Below are 20,665 nucleotides of genomic sequence, written 5' to 3'. Positions count from 1 at the left end.
GCCTGCCTTTGCCTGTTTTCTTCCTGCCTTTAAAGGCTCTCTTCTTCTGCTTCTCTGCTTCTTCTGTTAGCCTGCCTTTGCCTGTTTTCTTCCTGCCTTTGAAGCCTCTCTTCTTCTGTTTCTCTGCTTCTTCTGTTTGCCTGCCTTTGCCTGTTTTCTTCCTGCCTTTGAAGGCTCTCTTCTTCTGCTTCTCTGCTTCGACAGAGCTGACGTCGAGACATGTCACGAAGCTGCATCTGATGTCTTTCTTGCTCAGTCTGTCGGGACCTATTTTCTCTGTGCTGTACACGATCGGCCACCAGTCTCTCTGTCCTTTGGTCCTCGGTTTCCTGAGTTCGATTATCTTGGTGCCTAAGGCGATTGTCCTCCAGTCTGTTTTGTTGCTCATCATCGGTCTCATCAGCTCTCTGAGCTTTCTTTCTTCTTGAATCTGCAGTAGATAGACCAAGAGATTTGGGTCTTTTACGTGGCATGATGACCTTAAAAAAATATAGCAAATGAATTAATACTTTGAGCAAAAGTCACATGACAGGAAATACTGTTCATTTGTAGTGCAACACATCAAATACAAATGAACTTGAAGGAAAAGTGGACTTGAATTTATAGGCACATGAATTGATCAATTCAAATGAATTTCAAAATTTCAGGGTATTCATCAGTTTGAACGTTTACCTGATGTTCACTTATCAAATGCACAATTACAAATGAGGCCCGGTTTTTTAAACCATTAAAATAAAAAGCAGCCTATAACCACCGGAATTTTATGCCGATTCCGAAACTGTGTCTAAAACTTTTCTCCGATGTGTAGTTCTTGAGTTATAAGCGGACATCCAGACAGACACACACACACAGACACTCCTCCTTTATTTATATAGATATTCACTCTGTCTTTGGGCCTGGACAGCTGTGTGCAAAGTATTGCCTGAGGTTTGTGCACGACCACGATTCTGAATGTTTGCAATAGGTGGTTGGACATCTCCAGGGTATTACCGATGTAGGGTACTACTACTGTTTGGACCGGATCCTCAGCTCACGTTGTGGGTGCCTTCTTATGGTGGCAAAACCAAATCAATGCTGCCGGGTAGTCATTGTTCTGCAGTAAGCTGTCGACGTGTTTAAGTTCGGTCCGTCGTGTGTTTCAATCTCTACAGTGTGATTGGGCCCGGTCAAACATGGTTCATGCACAATCAGGTGACCGCTTATGTAGTTAAGCACCTGGGCTGTATGCACTGGCTTGCGGTACTCCTGGGTGCCAAATGCCCGTCTGTTGGGCGTTTGACACCAACATCCAAAAGTGCAATGAAGCACTTGTTCGGGTTCAAGTGTGAACTGTATCCTATTGATGCGGGCTTGGTACCTGTGAAGGCTATCTTTTTTGATGATAGTAAACGTGTCATCCACATAGCAGAGCCAAAGTTTGGGCATGTTTTCATCCTGTAATGCCTGTTGCTCGAAGTGTTGCAATACTAACTCCGCAATTAAACTCGATGTTGGACTTGTGCCTTGGTATTGATGATAAATTTGACCCCAGAAGAAAGAAGTATGTCGAGGTGAAGCACAAGTCCAACAGTGAACGCAGCTGTTAGAATGAGTTGGTTGTTATCTGCCAGGTATTGAACCACAGTGACAGTGGCCTCTAAGGTTCTCCTTGCTAGGTCACCATGATGACATCAAAGGACACCATGATCTCGTCTTCTTCGATGCGTACATCTTTGATGCGTGAGAGGAACACCTCGGCATAGTGGGAGATGAATCCGAAGCCAAATGCTTAGGGTGATGAAAGAGCCCTTTAGCGAGTTTGTAGGTGGGGGCATCTCTTAGAACCACAATGTATCGGACTGGTACTTCATATTTGTGAATCTTGGGCAGCCCGTAAAACGTTATTAAGGAGTCTTCTGGCTGTATTGTCCGTCGTGCCTCTTTTGTCAAGAGACTCCTCTATCGGAGGTAATGCAGCATCATATTGACCTGTCATGAATTGGTCTTCGTAGGGTTCTCCTCGACTTTGCGATACATCTCCTCATCATTGAGTAGTGTGAAGGCTTTATGATTATAATCTATCCGGATCTAAATTGCCATTGCCCAGCCTTTGTCTGCAGGTAAGATGACAATGTCTGCATCCTGGCGGAGGCTGCGTTGGTCGAGTTTCTCTTTGGTGGTGAAGTAGTGATGTTGCTTGATTTCTGCCAGCATATTGGTGAGATCAGCACAGGTCCTATCCTTGGCTCCATCATCCATCGGGAGCATAAAAATAGCACAATAAAATGATAGCACAATAAAGGTGGGATGGATGGGAGGGTCATGTAAACAAATTAAAGGAGCTAAAAATTTGAATGTCTTACCTAGGATCCTGCCCACACACAGGACCTGAGGTCCGATTTTTGCCATTGATGAAAAGTGGAGGATCGTGTTCCGGCCATCGGTACCATGTGCTGAGTACTTCCTGTGGATAAGCAGTTAGAAAAAAATGGCTATTCATACACCTTATTAAAAGGCATAATCTTTGAGACGAATAACATAAGAACAAAGGAAACTAAAAAATAATAAGTAGAAAAGAGACAGCAACAGATGTGTCTAACTTGAGCTATGGTCTGCAAATATTTTTTTAAAGGACACAGTCACATGACCTTTGACCTGTTGAACCCTAAATTGTGCAGCAATTGCTGGGGTAAGACTCAATCTGTGCCTTGCTTCCTCGTCAAGTTATGAGGTTCAATCTGTGTTCATAAGCAGCTTAGTTTGGTCACAAATAAACGATCAGCGGTATGTTGTCTTGATGCCCCCATAATGAGGGCGAAATCTAGATCGACATCTCGGCCTTTGTTTATTTGTGACCATAGAGCTTTAATCTCAGTCTGCAACAACTTGAGTGCCATGCGGATGCCTCTTAGTTTGGAGGTGATGTGTTGGTATAATTTATGCGCATGACATCAGCATCATATCATCGGGTCAGTGTGCTTCTTTGGCTCAAAAACAAAAAATATATATATACATACAAGAAAACAAACACGACATAATGACAACAATAACACCGAAGCTTTTCGTGCTGGTTTAGGGCCGCAGTCAGGGCCTGCCTTTTTTACGTGTGAAAAAAGGTAAAAAGTCCAAACATTTGAACAGCCTCGGACGTGCACCTTGACCCCATGGCCAAGGCACAACGCCAACAAGGCTGTCCCCATAACAATACACATGCGCCTCAACCCCGAGGGGGAAGCACATGGTCATTCAAACGCACGCATCATGCCCCCGAGGGGCCACAATGCATGGTCATTCACTTGGGACCACTCCTCTTAATAGGAGTAAGACCCCTTAATCCACCAGCAGGGCATTACTCCTGCCAGGACAATCGATCTCCCAGCCAAAAGGCCGAAAAGCGTACTCTTCAAGGCGATTCACAGCAAAGAGACCGGAAGAGATGAGAACTAGTGCATTTATAAGCATGTCTAAGGAACCGCGACACTGATTGGTTCTTCAGTCATAACGTCATTGGTGTTCTGAACGCTCATTGGTTGACTCAGTCACCACTGTCCCGGGCTCCGATTGGCTGGGGCGGACTTGTCAGCGATGACGCACAATTCGCATCAATACCTTGGACAGTGGTCAGGGAAATACCTTTAATCTTTCCGTGTTGAAAGAGAATGAGAATGTACCAATTCCTTTTGATGACACAATGTAGGGTCCGTGGTGAAATGGATGAAGGTTGCTTCCAACATACATAGATGTAACGTACTCCGACCTCGGCTCAATCTCTTGAACGTATCTGCATTGTACTGGTTGCACAATCGGGGTTGGCATCCAAGTGCCTTGCAATGGCAGAAGAAGAAGAAGAAATGGTCGACGGTCCTTGAACGTTCTTGCATGCTCGTACCGGTCGAGTCCTCACTCCCAAATTCTTTCTTTGAATCGCCAGCGGGACATGCTGTTTGATACGATCAGCCAAACTTTGGGTTGTACGGCCCATGCACAGAGCTTCACATCGGCAATTAAACTCATATATAACTTTGCTGATTTGTGAGGTGGGCAGCACATCCTTGTTGACTGACGTGAACAGACGGCGAGAGGTGAAGATTACTCGAGGTTGCACAGCCAGGTACGTGTTTGATACCGTATGCTTGATTTGTTCTTCAAACCTTCATGATGATTGTTCTTTCCATGGCATCCTGATATATACTGGACATTTGTCATGACAGATCTTGTGGTCCTTTGTCGTATTTAGAAACTTGTGCACATATCTCTTGATTATATACTCCAGGTAACCATCGTCACTGAGTATAATCATGATTTTGTCCATTTCAGCAGGAAGATTACAAGGTGAGCAAATCACAAGGATGTTTATCAAGGCAATTTTGTATCTCGTGGAGCTGTAGGAATCCCAACGAGTATACCTGCCCAGTGAAGGTAGGCTTCTGGTAGATGGATGTAGTGAAACCATGTGCGGATCTTTCGACCAACACATCCAAGAATGGTAAAGTGTTTGAAGATTCCAGCTCCATGGTGAACTTCAGTGCTGGATGGAGAGGGTTGAACTGTGTCAAGAATGCGTCACATGCCATCTGAGACTCAAACAAAGCAAAAATGTCATCAACGTACCAATAGTATCGGATGGGAGCATCCACACCTTGCTGACCAGTAAGTTTCTGCATTTCGTGATAACCCACAAAGATATTTGCAAGCACTGGGCCTAATGGAGAACCCATGGCCACTCCATCAGTTTGGACATACATAATGTTGTTGAAACTAAATTCAACTTGCCTCGTTGCTGTGTTCATTAACTCCACAAAGACTTGTTCTGAGATCTGCAGATGTTCCAGATCACTGTGATATAGCAGATGTGCACACGCATCAATAGTCTCCATCAGTGGGACATTCGTGAACATACTTTGTATATCAAAGGAGGCGATTATGTTGTCCGCATTTGTCGGTGTTGTAGCACAAATTGCTTCTGCAAAAGTGAAAGAATCTTTGATCACGAATCGTGAAAGTGACTCCAATATGGTTGCAGTTCCTCTCCCAACCACTTAGCCAGTTCACGTTGTGCCGAACCAACCATGGACAATATCGGTCTTAGTGGGACATTTTCTTTGTGGGTCTTGGGCAAGCCATACATTATTGGACATTGGGCTCCAACAGGTTTGATTCTGTTGTATAACTCCTGAGATAGTTCACCGCGCTTGTGGAGCTGTAACAGCCGTTTGGTGATCTGACCTTCCAACCATGACGTATGGTCGTGTTCGGCTGCACCACTCAATTGTTGGAATTTTGTTTTGTCTTTGAGGATATCCATCATTTTGTTGATGTAATCGATTTTATTCAAGATTACAACTCCAGCGCCTTTATCAGGTTTACAAATGTGAATGTCACCATTCCCCCGCAATCCTCGTATTGCCAAGAGACGGCTGAGGTCGCAGTCGCACTACGATAAATCTACGTATGTTAGATGTGTAATAAAATATGAAGAAGAGGATTCGAATGGAATGGCCTTGAGAAGGGTATATAACAGGTTGTACGAGAAAGGAGGGGGTTTTGGTTTGGTATCTGTCTTTTGTGAGCGGATGCTCAAGAAAGGTATGACGGGGGAATGAATTATTCGCTTGCTTATGAACAATGAAATGCTAGTAGAATCTTTGCTGTAGTTCTGATATTAATCTTTGTTCTGTGCTTATAGGGTATGTGGAGATTGATTTCAATAAGGCCTCATATCTGGAAAATGAGGTCTCGACTTGATTTCATAACAAGAAGCAACCTTCATCCACTACATGGACCCTACATTGTGTAGTCAAAAGGAATTTGTTCAGGGTGCCTTCTCCCAACTGCTGCTTTCAGATCTCCCCACAGGTGTTCAATGGGATTTAGATTTGGAGTCATTGCTGGCCACTTCATAACAGTCCAGCGTTTTGTCTTGAACCATTCCTGGGTGCTTTTTGAAGTGTGTTTTGGAATCATTGTCCTGCTGCAAGACCCATGACCTTCGACGGAGACTCGGCTTTCTCACACTGGGTTGAATATTGCACTCCAAAATGCCTTGGTAATCTCCTGATTTCATGATGCCGTGCACACATTCAAGGTACTGGGTGCCAGAGGCAAAACAGCAACCCCGAATCATCACTGAACCTCCTCCATGTTTGACTGTAGGGAAGGTGTTCTTTTCTTTGAAGGCTTCATTTTGTTTTCTGTAAACATACAGATGATGTGCTTTATGAAAAGCTCTAATTTGGTCTCATCTCTTCACAAGACATTCTCCCAGTAAGATTTTGCCTTGTTCAGGTGTGTTTTTGAAAACTCCAGTCGGGCTTTTTCAGCAGTGGGGTCCGCCTGGGTCTCCTACCATAGAATGACCTTTCATCGAGTTGGCGATAGATGGTGCGAGTTGAAACTGTCGTACATTGTGTCTGTCTGAAGGTCAGCTTGAATCTGTTTGGCAGTTGATTGAGGTGCTTTCTCCACTATTCAAACAATCCTTCGCTGCAATCTTCGATCAGTTTTTCTCTTGCGGCCACGTCCAGGAAGGAGGTTGGTTACAGTGCCATGGGCCTTACACTTCCTGATACCATTGCGTACGGTGGACACAGGAACATCAAGGTCTCTGGATATGGACTTGTAGCCTTGAGATTGTCCATGCTTGGCTACAATCTTGTGTCTGACCTCCTCAGACAATTCTCTGGTTTTCCTTCTTTTTTCCGTGCTCATTGCTGTACACACAGTGACACAAAACAGCAGAATGACTCCTTTTCTCTATTCAAACTGGTTGAATGAGTGATTTTTATATTGCAGGCAGATGCAACTCACCATAGGTGAGGTCATATCCAAAGCAAAGGAGCACCTGCTTGAAATCCAATTATTTCTAACAACTTCTCAAAGGTGCCAATAATATTGTCCAGGCAGTTTTAGGATTCCTGTGTGGAATAAGCGAAGACTTCGTCATTTTTACCTCCGCCACAAAGGTGGATGGAGATTATGTTTTCACCCCTGTCTGTTTGTCTGTCTGTTTGTCTGTGAACAAAATATCTCAAAAAGTTGTGGACGGATTCGGACGAAATTTGGCAGAGATGTAGCGTATGTGACAAGGGCGAAATAATTAGATTTTCGTGAAGATCCGAATTCGGATCCTGCTACTATAATTTTAAAGTGATTCCTCACCATTGGGATATCGGGCCAAAAACGACGCATAGCAGGATATCTCAAAAAGTTGTGGACGGATTTGGACGAAACTTGGTGGACAGGTTGTGTGTGTGGCAAGGAAGAATCGATTTAATTTTGGTGAAGATCCGGATCTGGCTAGTAGAATTTTTAAAGTGATTCTTCACCATTGAGTGATATGGCCAACCAGGCGGAGGTATGCTCTCGACTGAGTGCCGTTCTAGTTTCAGCTGTTGTTGTTTTGTTCCAATGCAAACCAAATAAGTACATACGTGGATACCAAAATATTATTTAATTTCAACAATATTTTGGAAAAAATGGTGCATTATTTGAAAAAAGTGCAAGGGTGCCAATATTTTTGGCCACAACTGTATATATACAAGGCACGGGCTTGTTCAAACTGAGGATAATGACCTGACTGTACATTCGTTTCTGTGTTGTCATGATTTACACCAATCATAATACAAACATTTATTTTGTACAAATTGATTTGTAATATTGGTGATATTATTTATTTGTAATTTATTTGTAATCAAAAAAGGTCCAAGTGGTGTAAAGCTCCAAATAGTCAAGGGTCCAAGCTGTCTAATCGGTCTGATGAGTGTAATGGATCTAAATGGTGTTCAGGTCGAAAGGGACTTAAGGTTGTAAAGGCTTAAAGGGGATAAAATATTAGAAGGGTGAAGGGATCTCAAGGTGTCTAAAGTATTGAAAGGGTCTCAAAGGTAAAAGTGGTCTTCTCATGATCTTGAGGGTCTTCAGGATCTTGGGGTTTAATGGATCTAAAGGGTATTATGGGTCTTACAGGTCTTCTGGGACTTTTGGGTCTTTAAGGGTATTCAGCATATTTTGGGTCTTTGGGATCTGTTGGGTCTTTGAAGTCTTTGTGGTCTTTTGGTCATCATTGTCTTTAAGGGTCTTTTAGGTAGTTTGGGTCCTTAAGGGTCTTGGTGGTCTTAAGGGTCTTGGGGGAATTAAAGAGTCTTCAAAGGTCCAAGGGATCTCAGCAGTCCAAAGGGTCGAAAGGTATATTCCAACAATCCGTAATTAATAGACGTACATAATTAATAGACAGGATGCAACCGATGTTCAAACAGTACGTATTTCATAGACACATAATCACAGCTTCACGGCTTTACTGAGGTCTTCGGGGTCTTTTGTGTCTTTGTGGTCTTCCGGTTATTTGGGGTCCTTTGGGTCCTTTGAGTCTTTAAGGGTCTTTGGGGTTTTCAGGATGTTTTGGGTCTTCGTGGTCTTTTGGGAACTTGGTGGTCTTAAGGGTCTTGGGGCACCTAAAGGGTCTTCAAAGGTCTAAGGGATCTCAGCATTCTAAAGAGTCAAAAGGTATATTCCAACAATCCATATAATTAATAGGCAGGAAGTAATGGACAAGTGGCATAGGCATGAGAACCCGAACACTACTAGTAAGGGCATTTTATGAGATATTTCACAAATCTGTTAACTAAATTGTTACCAAAAAATTTCTTCACCAATATGTTTGTAAAGGTGTGTAATAACATGTGTTAAAATGTTGAAGTTCAACTCCCGTGGGAAACCCAGAAAAAAAGCTGTTGAATTCGGGTACCGAAAAATTATTTTCGAGAATTTTTATTTTTTTTAATCGGCCCTTAAGTAACTTATGAGGGGTCAAATAAGGGTTTTTCATGATTCTGAGTTGATTGTTAACATTTATATTTTCACTTTTACATTTACACACAAAGTAGCTTTTATTTCACATACATATATAATACTCAAGAGTTATTTCTCATTCACAATGTCAGAAGTTTCAACAGTCATTGTCTATGTCTTCTTCAGACTCAACAACATCATGACTGCAGTTTCTGCATGTAATGCCATTACAGACTCCACAGGCCGAGATGCACGTGACCCCATTCTTCTTGCAGCTGCATCGCCGGCTGCTGCAATCTCCATGACAATTACAGCTCGTGAACTGCAATAGCTCCTCAGGAGCCGTGGGGTCCAGTGTTGGAACTGGCTCATACCCATGCACACCTATTGTCCATCCATAGTCACTGGGGTTCAGAGACATGCTCCTCAGGAGAAAAGCTCAGCGAGGGGGAGAAACATGATCGCGTTCGTTCCTATCTGTTTCCTGTTCGTAAATGGAATAATCTTTACTTCAGTTCCTCTCAGGATCTTAGCTTTGTCGAGTGCCTTCAACTTCACCTGGGGGAAAGCTGCTGTTGTCTGTGGATCTGGCAAAGGTGGTGCCGGAGAGGTGACTTCGATCCAACCCATTGAGTGAAAGGGAGTGTTTCCGTGAATAGAGACAATGTTTAAATCTATATTGTCTCCAACAAACTGAGTGACTGCATTGTTTGTTTCCCCAACCTCCATAAAGACCACCTGATCATTACTTGACAATTCACTTTCACTGGCTGGCACTTTGGCTGTCATCACTGATTGATCCTCAGGCGCAGCATCAACCGCAACCTCATCATTGATCTGTTCATCGGTTTCCTCCACAATGGTGTCAAGAGTGCCAGAAGTATCTGGAACATCATCTCCACTCCTACTATTAAGGAAGCAGTATTTGTAGTTTTGTGTCTCCGTGTAAGACTCAGTGTATCCCAGCCGGTGGAACTTGTTGAGCATCCATTTTGACCCAAATCTATGATCAAGTTGTATGGCAAGCCCCATTTGGTGTGGCAATACTCCAGACCGAGGTCGACAGGCCTTAATAAAATTCTGCCCCCAAACGGCAACTCTTTCGTCTGTCTTGACAATCGGTCTCAAGAACATCTGAAGGCTTGCAGGAACAAGTGTCAGCTGACTATCGATGTCAGTCATACTGTGTGTGGTGGGGTATGACTTTGGACCTAAATCAATCAAGGCAATATCATTGGATATGAACTTGAGTGCCGTCTTTATGATCTGAGTCCTCTCATCTCCATGGTCAAGATTAGCATGATGCTCTCGCAGAATATTGTTGGTGCCATCTTTGAGACAGAGTACATCTGCCCTTCTTTCCTGTGTTGTGAAATACAAGGTGTCTTCGTATTTCTCTAGAAGTTTTATCTTTAGCCAATGCTTTGAATAAGAAAGGCTCTTCTCTGGTGACTGATCAAACTCCTGCAGCTTTTCATGGACTTGGTCCATGTTCATTACCCCATGCTCTAATTCTGAGTCTAACCATTCGCAGAATTCAATAAAAACTGCCTCTCGCTCCTCATCAATACCCCTCTGTCCTCTCTTCCTTTTTCCTTCCTCATCAGTCTTGGACAAACTGTCACCTCTCGCAAACATAAGTTTGCATCGCAAATGGTACAGTGTTTCTTCTGATACCAAGTCGTTGATCCCTTCCAGGCGTCCAGTGACTTCAGTGCCCCAGTCATCCCCGCGACTCCGTGCTGTCTTCAGCAAGCTTGCCTTCAGTGTATCTGCAGTCAAATTATCTGGCACTCTGTATTTCTTTCTAGCTTGTGCTGGATTATTTTTGTAGAGCTGGGCTGGTTGGTTGCAAAGAATGCATACATCCTTATACAGGAGGTCAACTGACTGTGATCTTCTAGAACTGCAGCCAGTTGATGAACTGAACTCACAAGTAGTGCGTCTTCTCTTCAACTTTGATGACTCTTTCTCTGCCTTTGATGCTTGAGCTGACTTCTTGGTGGTTGCAACAAAGTTGTTGTACAGATCATTTTTACACTTCTGGTGGTACCTCAGTTTTCCTTCCTTTTGAGCCTCCTTCATACGTTCCACAACAGTAACATTTTCGACAGTTTCTGCTTGTTTCAATAAAGTTGAGTATCCCTTTGGAGTTGCCTGTATGAGCCTTTCAGCTGGTGTATCCGAGTGTGCACAGATGAAGCAATTGAGCACAGGTGGAGTAACGTCTTCATCAATATTGCTAGACTCCATGTCCTGCAAAGTAGAAAATGAGATATATTTAGAAATTATTTTTCCACAAAGGAGTGTCTGTGGTGAAATATAAATGTTAACAATCAACTCAGAATCATGAAAAACCCTTATTTGACCCCTCATAAGTTACTTAAGGGCCGATTAAAAAAAAAAATTCTCGAAAATAATTTTTCGCTACCCGAATTCAACAGCTTTTTTTCTGTGTTTCCCACGGGAGTTGACCTTCAACATTTTAACACATGTTATTACACACCTTTACAAACATATTGGTGAAGAAATTTTTTGGTAACAATTTAGTTAACAGATGTTTCCCTTACTATACATGACCCCATCAACTGCCGAACCAGTTTCATCTCATATTGGTGAGTCATCACCGACAACATAGACAGAAACACACACCATTAATTAAAGGTGAGAGACATGATTCGGCCTTGGTGTTATGTTTTGATTGCTATCGGTATTGCACGTGGTACATGTTTGGCAGCTTCGGTGGTGCACGTTTCTGTCAGTTTTGACAGTGTTTTTCACTTCTCATTGTATTTTGAATGACTTCCGCTCCTCTTTTGGCTACTCACTGAGCAAGCTTTGCGCTGCATCTGCACGCAGCCTGATCCATCATTCCGCACGCAGCAACCACTCCCTGCCTCATAGTTCCGAGAGTCTGCAATACCTTCCGCCACCTGCGTGTCCTGCCGCATGCAGGGTGCAAACTTGGCACCCAAGTGAATCAGGGTTTCCTAAGATGGAAAAAAAAAAAAAAAAAAAAACACCAGCAGAGAAGTAAATTCATAATTCTCATCAAGAATATACAGATTCATTTCAATCTGTCTCATTGTCATATCATAATTTTCTCCTGGAACTTAAATACTGGTGCATACTTCTGTTTTTTTTTGTTGTTTTTTTTGTATACAAGATCGAGACTCGTGAAAGAGCTAACATTAATCACACAAAAACTCAAACCGACACACAAAACACAAAAAATAAGGGGAGCGGCAGACAAGATGGGGAGAGAGGGGGAAGGACACAAACACAACATTTGAGAGCTTTACTTATTTGTGAGCTTTTGTCAATTCATCCTTATGCTAAATAATGTGGTTCCAAATAATATTTACAGTGACCAAGAGCTCATGGAGAAGTTTGTAGATGTATCCGATACATGACTAAGACATTAGGAGGCATCAATGTACTTTTGCATGAATTACAAGGACATTAGTAATGAACAAATCAACACACTCGGATCATACATGACACTTGAACCTGGGATGCCCAGCATCATGAAACATGTGATCAGAAGGGAATGCCAAACAAGCCAACCGAAATGATTCATGACATCAATCCGCACTTGCCGTTTGGTTTCCCATCTGCCTTCGTTGATGATGCAAGCATCTGCTGCAGAGCTATCAACTCATAGTGACCAAATCTCATTCGAACCGTTCACTATACAAAATAAGCTGGAAAGCCTCGTTTAGAAATGGTGGATAGGCTTACATACCGAACTGGGTCCAATCCAAAAATTTTGCTGCTGGATGTATGTTGCAATGACATGTTGGCCCTTGTGGTTCAGGATCTATGGGCAAAGATAAGTGAGGATATAATGAACATTCATCATAAGGATTAATAAGAATGAGAGAGAAAATGTGTGAGAACAATATAATGACTACTTGTACTACTACTACTACTACGACGACTTTTCAGGCCTTAATCATCCCGATCCTCTTGTGAGATCATCAGGGGAAAGTTTTTGCCTCAAATCTTCTACGCACCAGTTAGCCAGGCCTAACGTTGGGTTGGAGCTGAATTGCGCAGGAATTTGTAATTTATTCAGGGTACTGGAGATAACTTGCCTACTCTTCGTGAAGGACACCATGGCATATTTACCATCAACTAAGTAATGTTTGCATACAGGACACCAAGTTCTCCCAATAATAAGAGATGGCACACTTTGGGATACAACGTCATCTCCGAAGCACCAATAGGATTTTGGATGTTCATGTTGGGAATCAAACAAAGATGAGATGAGACAGCTCAGTGGTAAGTGCAACACTGCACCATCCTATCGGACTATTTCAACAATATAACACACCTCTGTGACAAATCATATTGAAAACTAGAACGGCACTCAGTAGAGAGCACACCTCCGCCTGGTTGGCCATGTCACTCAATGGTGAAGAATCACTTAAAAAATTCTACGAGCTGGATCCGGATCCGGATCTTCACCAAAATTTAATCGATTCTTCCTTGTCACACACACAACGTGTCCAACAAGTTTCGTCCAAATCCATCCATAACTTTTTGAGATATCCCGTTATGTATCGTTTTTGGCCCTATCTCTCAATTTAAGTGATTTAACAATCACTTAAAAGAATTAAATAATTCTCATATCCTAATCCATATTCAGATCTTCACCAAAATCGAATCGAATCGTCCTTGTCAGACACCAAACCGGTCCACCAAGTTTCGTCCAAATCTGTCCACAACCTTTTGAGATAACCTGCTATGTATCGTTTTTGGCCCGATCTCCCAATGGTGAAGAATCACTTAAAAAATTCTCGTAGCCGGATCCGAATCCGGATCTTCACCAAAATCTAATCATTTCATTCGTGTCACATACGCTACATCTCTGCCAAATTTCGTCCAAATCCGTCCACAAATTATTTAGATTTTTTTGACAAATGGACAGACATGGGGTGAAAACATAACCTCCATCCACCTTTGGGAAATACAAGAAAAGTTTGCACAAGAGGAGGTATTTTTGGCCCATCATGCCTGTGCCATATCCAGAATTCAGCATTTGCACTTACTGCTGGGAGTTCTCATTACACAACAAAATTCCTGTCCTGGGTAGAGGCATGGGTACCGGCACACAATGTCCTACTCTTCTTGAAATGTACCAAAGGCACTTTAATGACTACAAGCTAATTGCAGATGAGAAAGTTAGCTTTATGTCCACAACAAAAATATGGAATGCTATGACATTGCATCAGCTGTCTGTGGAATAAAATGTAGGAGTGTATTCAAAACCTTGTTGATGAATCGATTCCCTTCCAAAATGGTGGGCTAGTATTGCTGAAAAAATAAAAAAAAGGTTGGCTGACTGATACCACAGGTAGTATTATAGCAGCTAACACATTGCGCATTTGCAGTGTGTGGTTATGTGTCTTTCACAGACTGCAACTACAAACTGGATGAAGCTACTTTAACTGTAATATTTTATTTCCTGGCTGAAAAAAATCCTCATTAACTATAACGGATGCCTAAATGGCGCCCCCTATTGGTTATAAGCCAAGCCGCTTACGTTTTCAATTTCCTCGTGTTGGGCAAAGCCAATTGGGGCAATGCCGTATGTGCAAACGGAGAATAATGTGATAAGAATATGCACCACAGTCAACCAGTACGTGAAGTAAGGCCTGTGGGGCAACGAGAGAACAGGGGATTAAAGAACAAGCTAGAATAGAACACCTTGTCGGAGACGACATCAAAAATGCCATCAAACGAAGGATGAAATGACATGAAGATAATGTCCTCACATTTAATTTTATATCACACCATCCAACAGCCTAACTCCAAAACGAATCAATGCGTTAAACTTCGCACATCTCTTTTATCTCTCAATCTTACCTGTGCTGATCCACCTCCTGAAGTTGCTTCCATGTCTTGTTGTCAAGCTGAGGACGATAAGCACGGTGCAGAAGGCGGCCGACCATCCCTAACCCATACGCTCTCTTCTCCTGTCTAAAGGCTATCCGCTGCATAATCTCTGGAATTCTGCATCCACGGGATTTTCCTTTAATCCCCAAATGGGCACTTTTTGCTTTTCCAGTCCTTGGAATACCTGCTTGGACATACCTGCATAAAGAAAACCCATGGAGTAAAAAAGTTTAGATATGCTCAAATCCTAGCCTTTATGCTCAATTTTAACAGATTTCCTCTGCAACATATTTAATAAAATCCACATTCCTGGTAGGTCTTTTAAAAAACCAAAATAGGTTAAAAAAAACCTATCAATAAGGGATTATTACCAATTCATAACACTTGTGAATAAATAAAGTCTTGCACAAGATATGTCTAACCGGTAAACTTTATATAACTTTCACACATTAAACTGAGCACCATTTTGTAATTGAAATCGTTTTCACCATGGCCTCAAGCTTACGTCATGTCTTGTTGCTTGCTTGACTTATCTTGTGCAATAGGTCTGTAGGCCTGAAGGTTTTGCCCTGGCTTGTCCTTTTTTTGAGCTTGGCCTGATGAATCATCCTGGTAACATAAAGAAGAAGAATTAACTCCATGGAGTATTTCCAAGCTACATTTGTCTTGAAATCACCTACTTTTTATACAAAACTATTAGCAGCTGTATTGTGATTTATAGCATGCTGCTCTCAGATAATATAGAGGTGGGGAAAAAGGAGGAAGAGAAGAATTAAGTGGGAGAAGAAGAAGATCAATAAGATGAAGAAGGATAGAGGGAGAATAATATAAATGGAGTAGAAGAAGGATGCGGAGGAGGTTGGGTGCAGTGGAGGAGGAGATGGAGGATAAGCCACAATGGTACCTTGGTGAAGAAAGAAACATCAAGACGATCTTCTAAATCTGGGGGATGTTTCTGTGCAGGAGTGGCACGTACAAATGTCCGACGACTTGATGGTGTCCGTTTGAATCCGCTTTCTTTAAAGGAGTATTTCTAATGTAGGAGCATGTGCATTTTACGAACTGTCGTGAAAATCAAGCGCAGACACGACTTTCCTCAGTGTAGGCTTTAATATCATTTAGATCGATAATATCTCCTGTAACAATACATGCAACAATAGGCATTAAATCAGAGCATTTCAAGCACAGCAAAGGTAGCTTCGATATAACAATGGTTCGCGCAGCGCAGCCTTTGGGGCGTACATACCATTCAACTACTGGATAATGTCACAGTGAGTCCCGCCGGAGTGTCCGCACGCCCCGAGTGTCCCGGGTCTTATAGACGGCCCCCCCTTTTTCGTGGCGAGCATCCCTGGGTTCACCTTGGTATAATTTCACTACATTCTCCCCGTCGTTAAAACAAGACTACCGCTCGGCAGTTCGCAGGCAAGCATCAGCAATAAATGAAAGGGTCACGTCAATCCACGTCAGTCAGTCCACCCGTAGCGGTCGGGCTGGCGAACCTCCCTGCCAGTTCGTGTTCGGAATCTACCGGGCACGGCGTCCCCAAGCCCGGAGTCCCCCGCGTCGGAATAGCCGCCGGAGGTCGGAGTCGGAGGGGGCGCCCCTGCGCCTTCGGGCACGGGAGCGGGGGACGACGGGAGTAACAGTGGTAGTTCCATAGGGGAAGCTTCGATAGAGTCCATAGACTCGTAGATGGGTTCGTCGATATCCCTGTCGTCGTCCCCACATGGGGCGAGATGGCGAACGGAGACAGTAGACTCGCGGCCATCCGCCGTTAACACGCGGGCATGCTCGGGATTAGCCTGGAGGACCTGCACCTTGTCAACAAGGGGGTCGTACTTGCTAGTGCGAACCGCTCGTTTGAGATAGGCGGGCCCCGGTTCAGCGAGCCAGCTGGGTAAAGACTGGATACTGCCGGAGCTTCTAGGGTGGTGGAACAGTCGTTCGTGAGGAGTCTGGTTGGTGGCAGTACATAGGAGAGCCCGGATCGAGTTTAGAGCGGCAGGCAGCGACCACGCCCATTTATCGAGGCCTCGGCCGAGGGTCCGAAGGCTTAGCATGACGGCCCGCCATATAATCCCATTAAAGCGTTCGATCTGTCCGTTAGCTTGGGGCCGGTACGGGGTGGTGTAGCTCGAAGCGACATTATTTTGGAGCAAGTAGCCCCTCACTTCCTGGGACAGGAACACCGCACCCCGATCGGTATGCACGTAGGCCGGATATCCGAACATAGAAAACAAATTCTGAAGGCACCGAATAACCGTGGCAGCCGACATATCCCCGCACGTGTAAGCAAAGGGGAATCGGGAATACTCATCGACGATAGTGAGCAGATAGCGAGAGTTGCTCGACATTGGCAGCGGCCCTTTGAAGTCCATCGCCAAGCGCTCCCACGGTCTAGTAGCCCTAACGAGTGTCCCCAGGGGAGGGCTATAAAAACGCGGTTTGAGTTCCGCACAGACCGCGCAATCACGGCAGATGCGGCGGATGTCCTCCATCGAGTACGGCAGATTGCCCGCGCGCACAAAATGCGCGAAGCGCGTCACCCCGGGATGACACATAGTGCTGTGCAAAGTGCGCAGCCCCTCCAAAGTTACGACCCCCGCGCAAGTGGCCGGCCTCGATAAGGCGTCAGCGACCAGGTTATCCTTCCCCGGGCGGTATTTGATGGTGTAGCAGAAGTCGGCGAGTTCGATACGCCAGCGGGTGATTTTCTCATTCTTAATGCGCTGAGCATGTAAGGTGTCGTACATAAACGCAACACTCTGTTGGTCCGTGATAATTTGGAAACTCCGCCCAAGCAGATACGGCCGCCATCGCCGAATAGATTCGACGATCGCGTACGCTTCCTTTTCGACGGACGAATGCCTCCGCTCGGCGGAGGTGAGAGTCCGCGAGAAGAAAGCCACAGGGCGGCCTCCTTGGGAGAGGGTCGCCGCTATCGCATGGTCCGAGGCATCACTCTCCAAAACGAAAGAGGCACTCTCGTCAATCGTTGCGACAGCGGCGCCAGCAATGTCGACTTTAAGGCCCTCGAAGGCCGCCAGGGCGGCCGGGCCCATGGGGAAAGTGTCGCAGGCCACGAGGGGGCGGAGCTTAGCAGAGAAATTTTGCACCCACTTCGAGTAGTGGGCGAACAGCCCTAGAGCGCGTTTCAGCGAAGCCCGATCGCTAGGCGGAGCCATATCGAGCAAAGGGCGCAGACGCTCCTTATCTGGAGAGACGGAGCCATGGGTCACGGTGTACCCCAGAAGGTCTACCGTGCGTAGAGAGTATTGACACTTCGCCTCATTCATGGTTAAGCGATATTTCCGCGCAACCTCGAGGAAGCGTTTTAGATTAGCGTCGTGATGCGCCTGGTCGTACCCACAAACCGTAAGATTGTCCAGATAGACAAAGACATCCGTCAAATGCTCCTTCGCAACGAGGTCATCCATAGCTCTCTGAAAACAAGCGACGCCGTTCGTTACCCCAAAAGGAAGTCTCGTGAACTGGTACAACCGCTGACCCGATTCAAAGGCCGTAAAGACGCGATCAGCCCTAGAGATGGGGACTTGATGATACGCACTACGTAGATCGAGAGTGCTATAAACGGAATACAGGGCCACCTGGCGTACCAGGGCGTCCATCCCCGGTAATGGGTAGGCATCCAGCTGTGTAAAGCGATTAATCGTTTGCGAATAGTCGATTACCATTCGCCTGCGGTGAGCCTCACTCCGCACCACTAAGACTTGGGCCCTCCACGGAGACCTACTGTGTTCTATGATACCGTCCTTCAAGAGCAGGGCCGTTTCCTCCGCAATGAATTGCGCGTCCGCGCGAGAGTAGCGCCGCGATTTGATGGCCACAGGGGTACAATCAGTGGTCAGGTTGGGGAACAGTGAGAGTGGCTCCATGTCCATTTGAGCGAGGGCACACACAGCGAGCGTGTCCGGCCCTCCGAAGTCCATCTCTAAACGACCATGCCGCTTAAGGAAATCAAGTCCTAACAGAACGTCAGCGCATAAGGCCGGTAATACCATGAGATACACGTCCGGGAACGTGCGCCCATTTATCACAAGTTTCAATCGACACGCCCCTTTTGTGCTCAACCGAAGTCCCTGAGATGCCATGAAGACCCGGCGGGTTGTCCCGAGAACCGGCCACCCATGTTGTCGCACGAGACGCTGATCAATAAAACTATCCGTGGATCCCGTATCAATTAAAGCTTGCGCAACAACGCCCGCGACCATGAGCGGAATGAAGGCCTGCGCTAGGCCGGCAGACCCGGCAGGTATAGTTCCGGCCGGGCGAGAAGATCGCGCCTCGCGGGTGGATCCCACGCCGGCTGCAATCCTTCGGGCCTCAGCAGGAGCATTGAAGTCAGTTGGCTCTTCGGTAGTTTCATTTGCCAGAGTGGGTGTGGAGTAGTCGTGAGAGAAGCCTCCAGACGGCGCTCGAGCCACGGGAGAAAGTTCACTGCCATCTGCAGAGTCATATGCCAAAGCGGGTGCATGTAATTCGCAAGAGCTACCGCCAGATGGCGCTCGAGCCACGTGAGAAAGAATTCTGCCATCTGCAGAGTCATATGCCAAAGCGGGTGCATGTAATTCGCAAGAGCTACCGCCAGATGGCGCTCGAGCCACGTGAGAAAGAATTCTGCCATCAGCAGCTGGACATGCCAGAAGGGAAGCATGTAATTCGCAAAAGCTGTCATCAGATGGCGCTTGAGTCACGTGCTGCGTTTGCCGCACCTCGAGAGGCAATTCCAAAGTGGGCGCATGTCGCTTGTTTGAAGGAGGCGTTTGCACGCCAGTCAAGGCTAGATGCTTTGTGACCGGTCGCGTTTGCGCCATTTGTTTCGGCGGCCCGACGTATCTCACCAAGGTCGGGCGAGAAGCCAGAGGCCCGCGAGGAGGAGAGCGGCTCATCAAAGCTGTGCAAGGCGCCCCGTCCGGTGCTCGATCCATTGGTTCAGCGATGAGCACATTCAAGGTCGCTCGGGAATGCGTGCCCCGGGCGGCCTTTCTGCAGACTTTTGCAAAATGGCCTTTAGTGGAGCAGAGGTGACAGGTCGCCTCTCGGGCCGGGCATTCAGTCCGGGGATGCTGCCGATTGCCACAAAAATAACATTTTGCATACCGGGCAAGCCGTGGCCGGGCAGCGGCAGCTGCAGTGAGGCCGGATGCGGAGTCCGCTTCCGGAGCACCCAGGGACTCGGCCGTCGTGGTGGTTGGGTCCTCCTCCGTATCCTCGGCGATGGCCCTCTCGGGTCGCGCGAGTTGCGAGGTCCCCGCCACGACTCGTGGGTTATCATAGGCGGTCAATTGTTGTCGAGCATCTGCATAAACGCGCGCCAGCCGTAGTGCCTCTGTAAATGTCAGCTCCGCGACCTCCAAGAGACGCAGCCGCAAGACTCCAGAACTAATTCCGGATATGAATGCATCTCGGAGCAAATCGACTTGAACTTGCTCATGAGTCCGGACGTCCTGCACACAATCTGCCAATAAATAGCGCAACTCCTGCGCATAGCGATCGATCGATTCAGACGGTTGCTGCCGTCGCTGAGAGAGTTGATGCCGGCCGTGCACAGCGCTCCGTTTCTTTATGTAAAGGCGCTTCAGCTCGGCCAGGGCCGTATCATACGTCACAAATCGAGAAATGGTCTTGTACACAGTGTGATGGACCTTGGACTGTAAGACGGACAGCCGTATCTCAGCGGTTGGCTCCGTCTCGTGAGCAGCGAAGTAGTTCTGCAGCGTGTTGAGCCAGTGAGCAAACTCCGATGCAGATCCTTCAGCCAGAGGGTCGGCACCGAGAATCGGAACCACGATCATCTTGTGGTCAGCCATGGCGAAATAAAGCGCAGACAGCGCAGACAGCGCAGACACGACTTTCCTCAGTGTAGGCTTTAATATCATTTAGATCGATAATATCTCCTGTAACAATACATGCAACAATAGGCATTAAATCAGAGCATTTCAAGCACAGCAAAGGTAGCTTCGATATAACAATG

The 20,665-nt window shown here is 45.7% G+C and overlaps 1 protein-coding gene across 8 annotated transcripts in view; it reads right to left on the bottom strand.

Annotated features, from left to right (window-relative positions):
* Nucleotides 1-20,665, bottom strand: part of LOC137417775 (inactive rhomboid protein 1-like) — a 120,001-nt gene that overhangs the window by 39,594 nt on the left and 59,742 nt on the right. For all 8 annotated transcript variants that reach the window (XR_013624793.1, XM_078785964.1, XM_078785968.1 and 5 more), the window contains exons 6-12: nt 15,572-15,700; nt 15,173-15,276; nt 14,638-14,865; nt 14,315-14,426; nt 12,512-12,586; nt 11,595-11,756; nt 2,343-2,443 (exon numbers count right to left, since the gene is read on the bottom strand). Coding sequence is in view for 7 of the 8 variants with exons in the window: in XM_078785964.1 (XP_078642090.1) it covers nt 2,343-2,443; nt 11,595-11,756; nt 12,512-12,586; nt 14,315-14,426; nt 14,638-14,865; nt 15,173-15,276; nt 15,572-15,700 (911 nt within the window). In the remaining variant the exon portion in view is untranslated. The remainder of the gene's footprint in view (nt 1-2,342; nt 2,444-11,594; nt 11,757-12,511; nt 12,587-14,314; nt 14,427-14,637; nt 14,866-15,172; nt 15,277-15,571; nt 15,701-20,665) is intronic.

The sequence above is a fragment of the Myxine glutinosa genome, chromosome 10 (genome assembly GCF_964187855.1).
Source record: "Myxine glutinosa chromosome 10, kmMyxGlut1.1, whole genome shotgun sequence".
In the NCBI taxonomy this organism is placed as follows: Eukaryota; Metazoa; Chordata; class Myxini; order Myxiniformes; family Myxinidae; genus Myxine; species Myxine glutinosa.
Note: the sequence above shows the minus strand (reverse complement) of the source record. Positions and strands in the feature narration are given on the sequence as shown.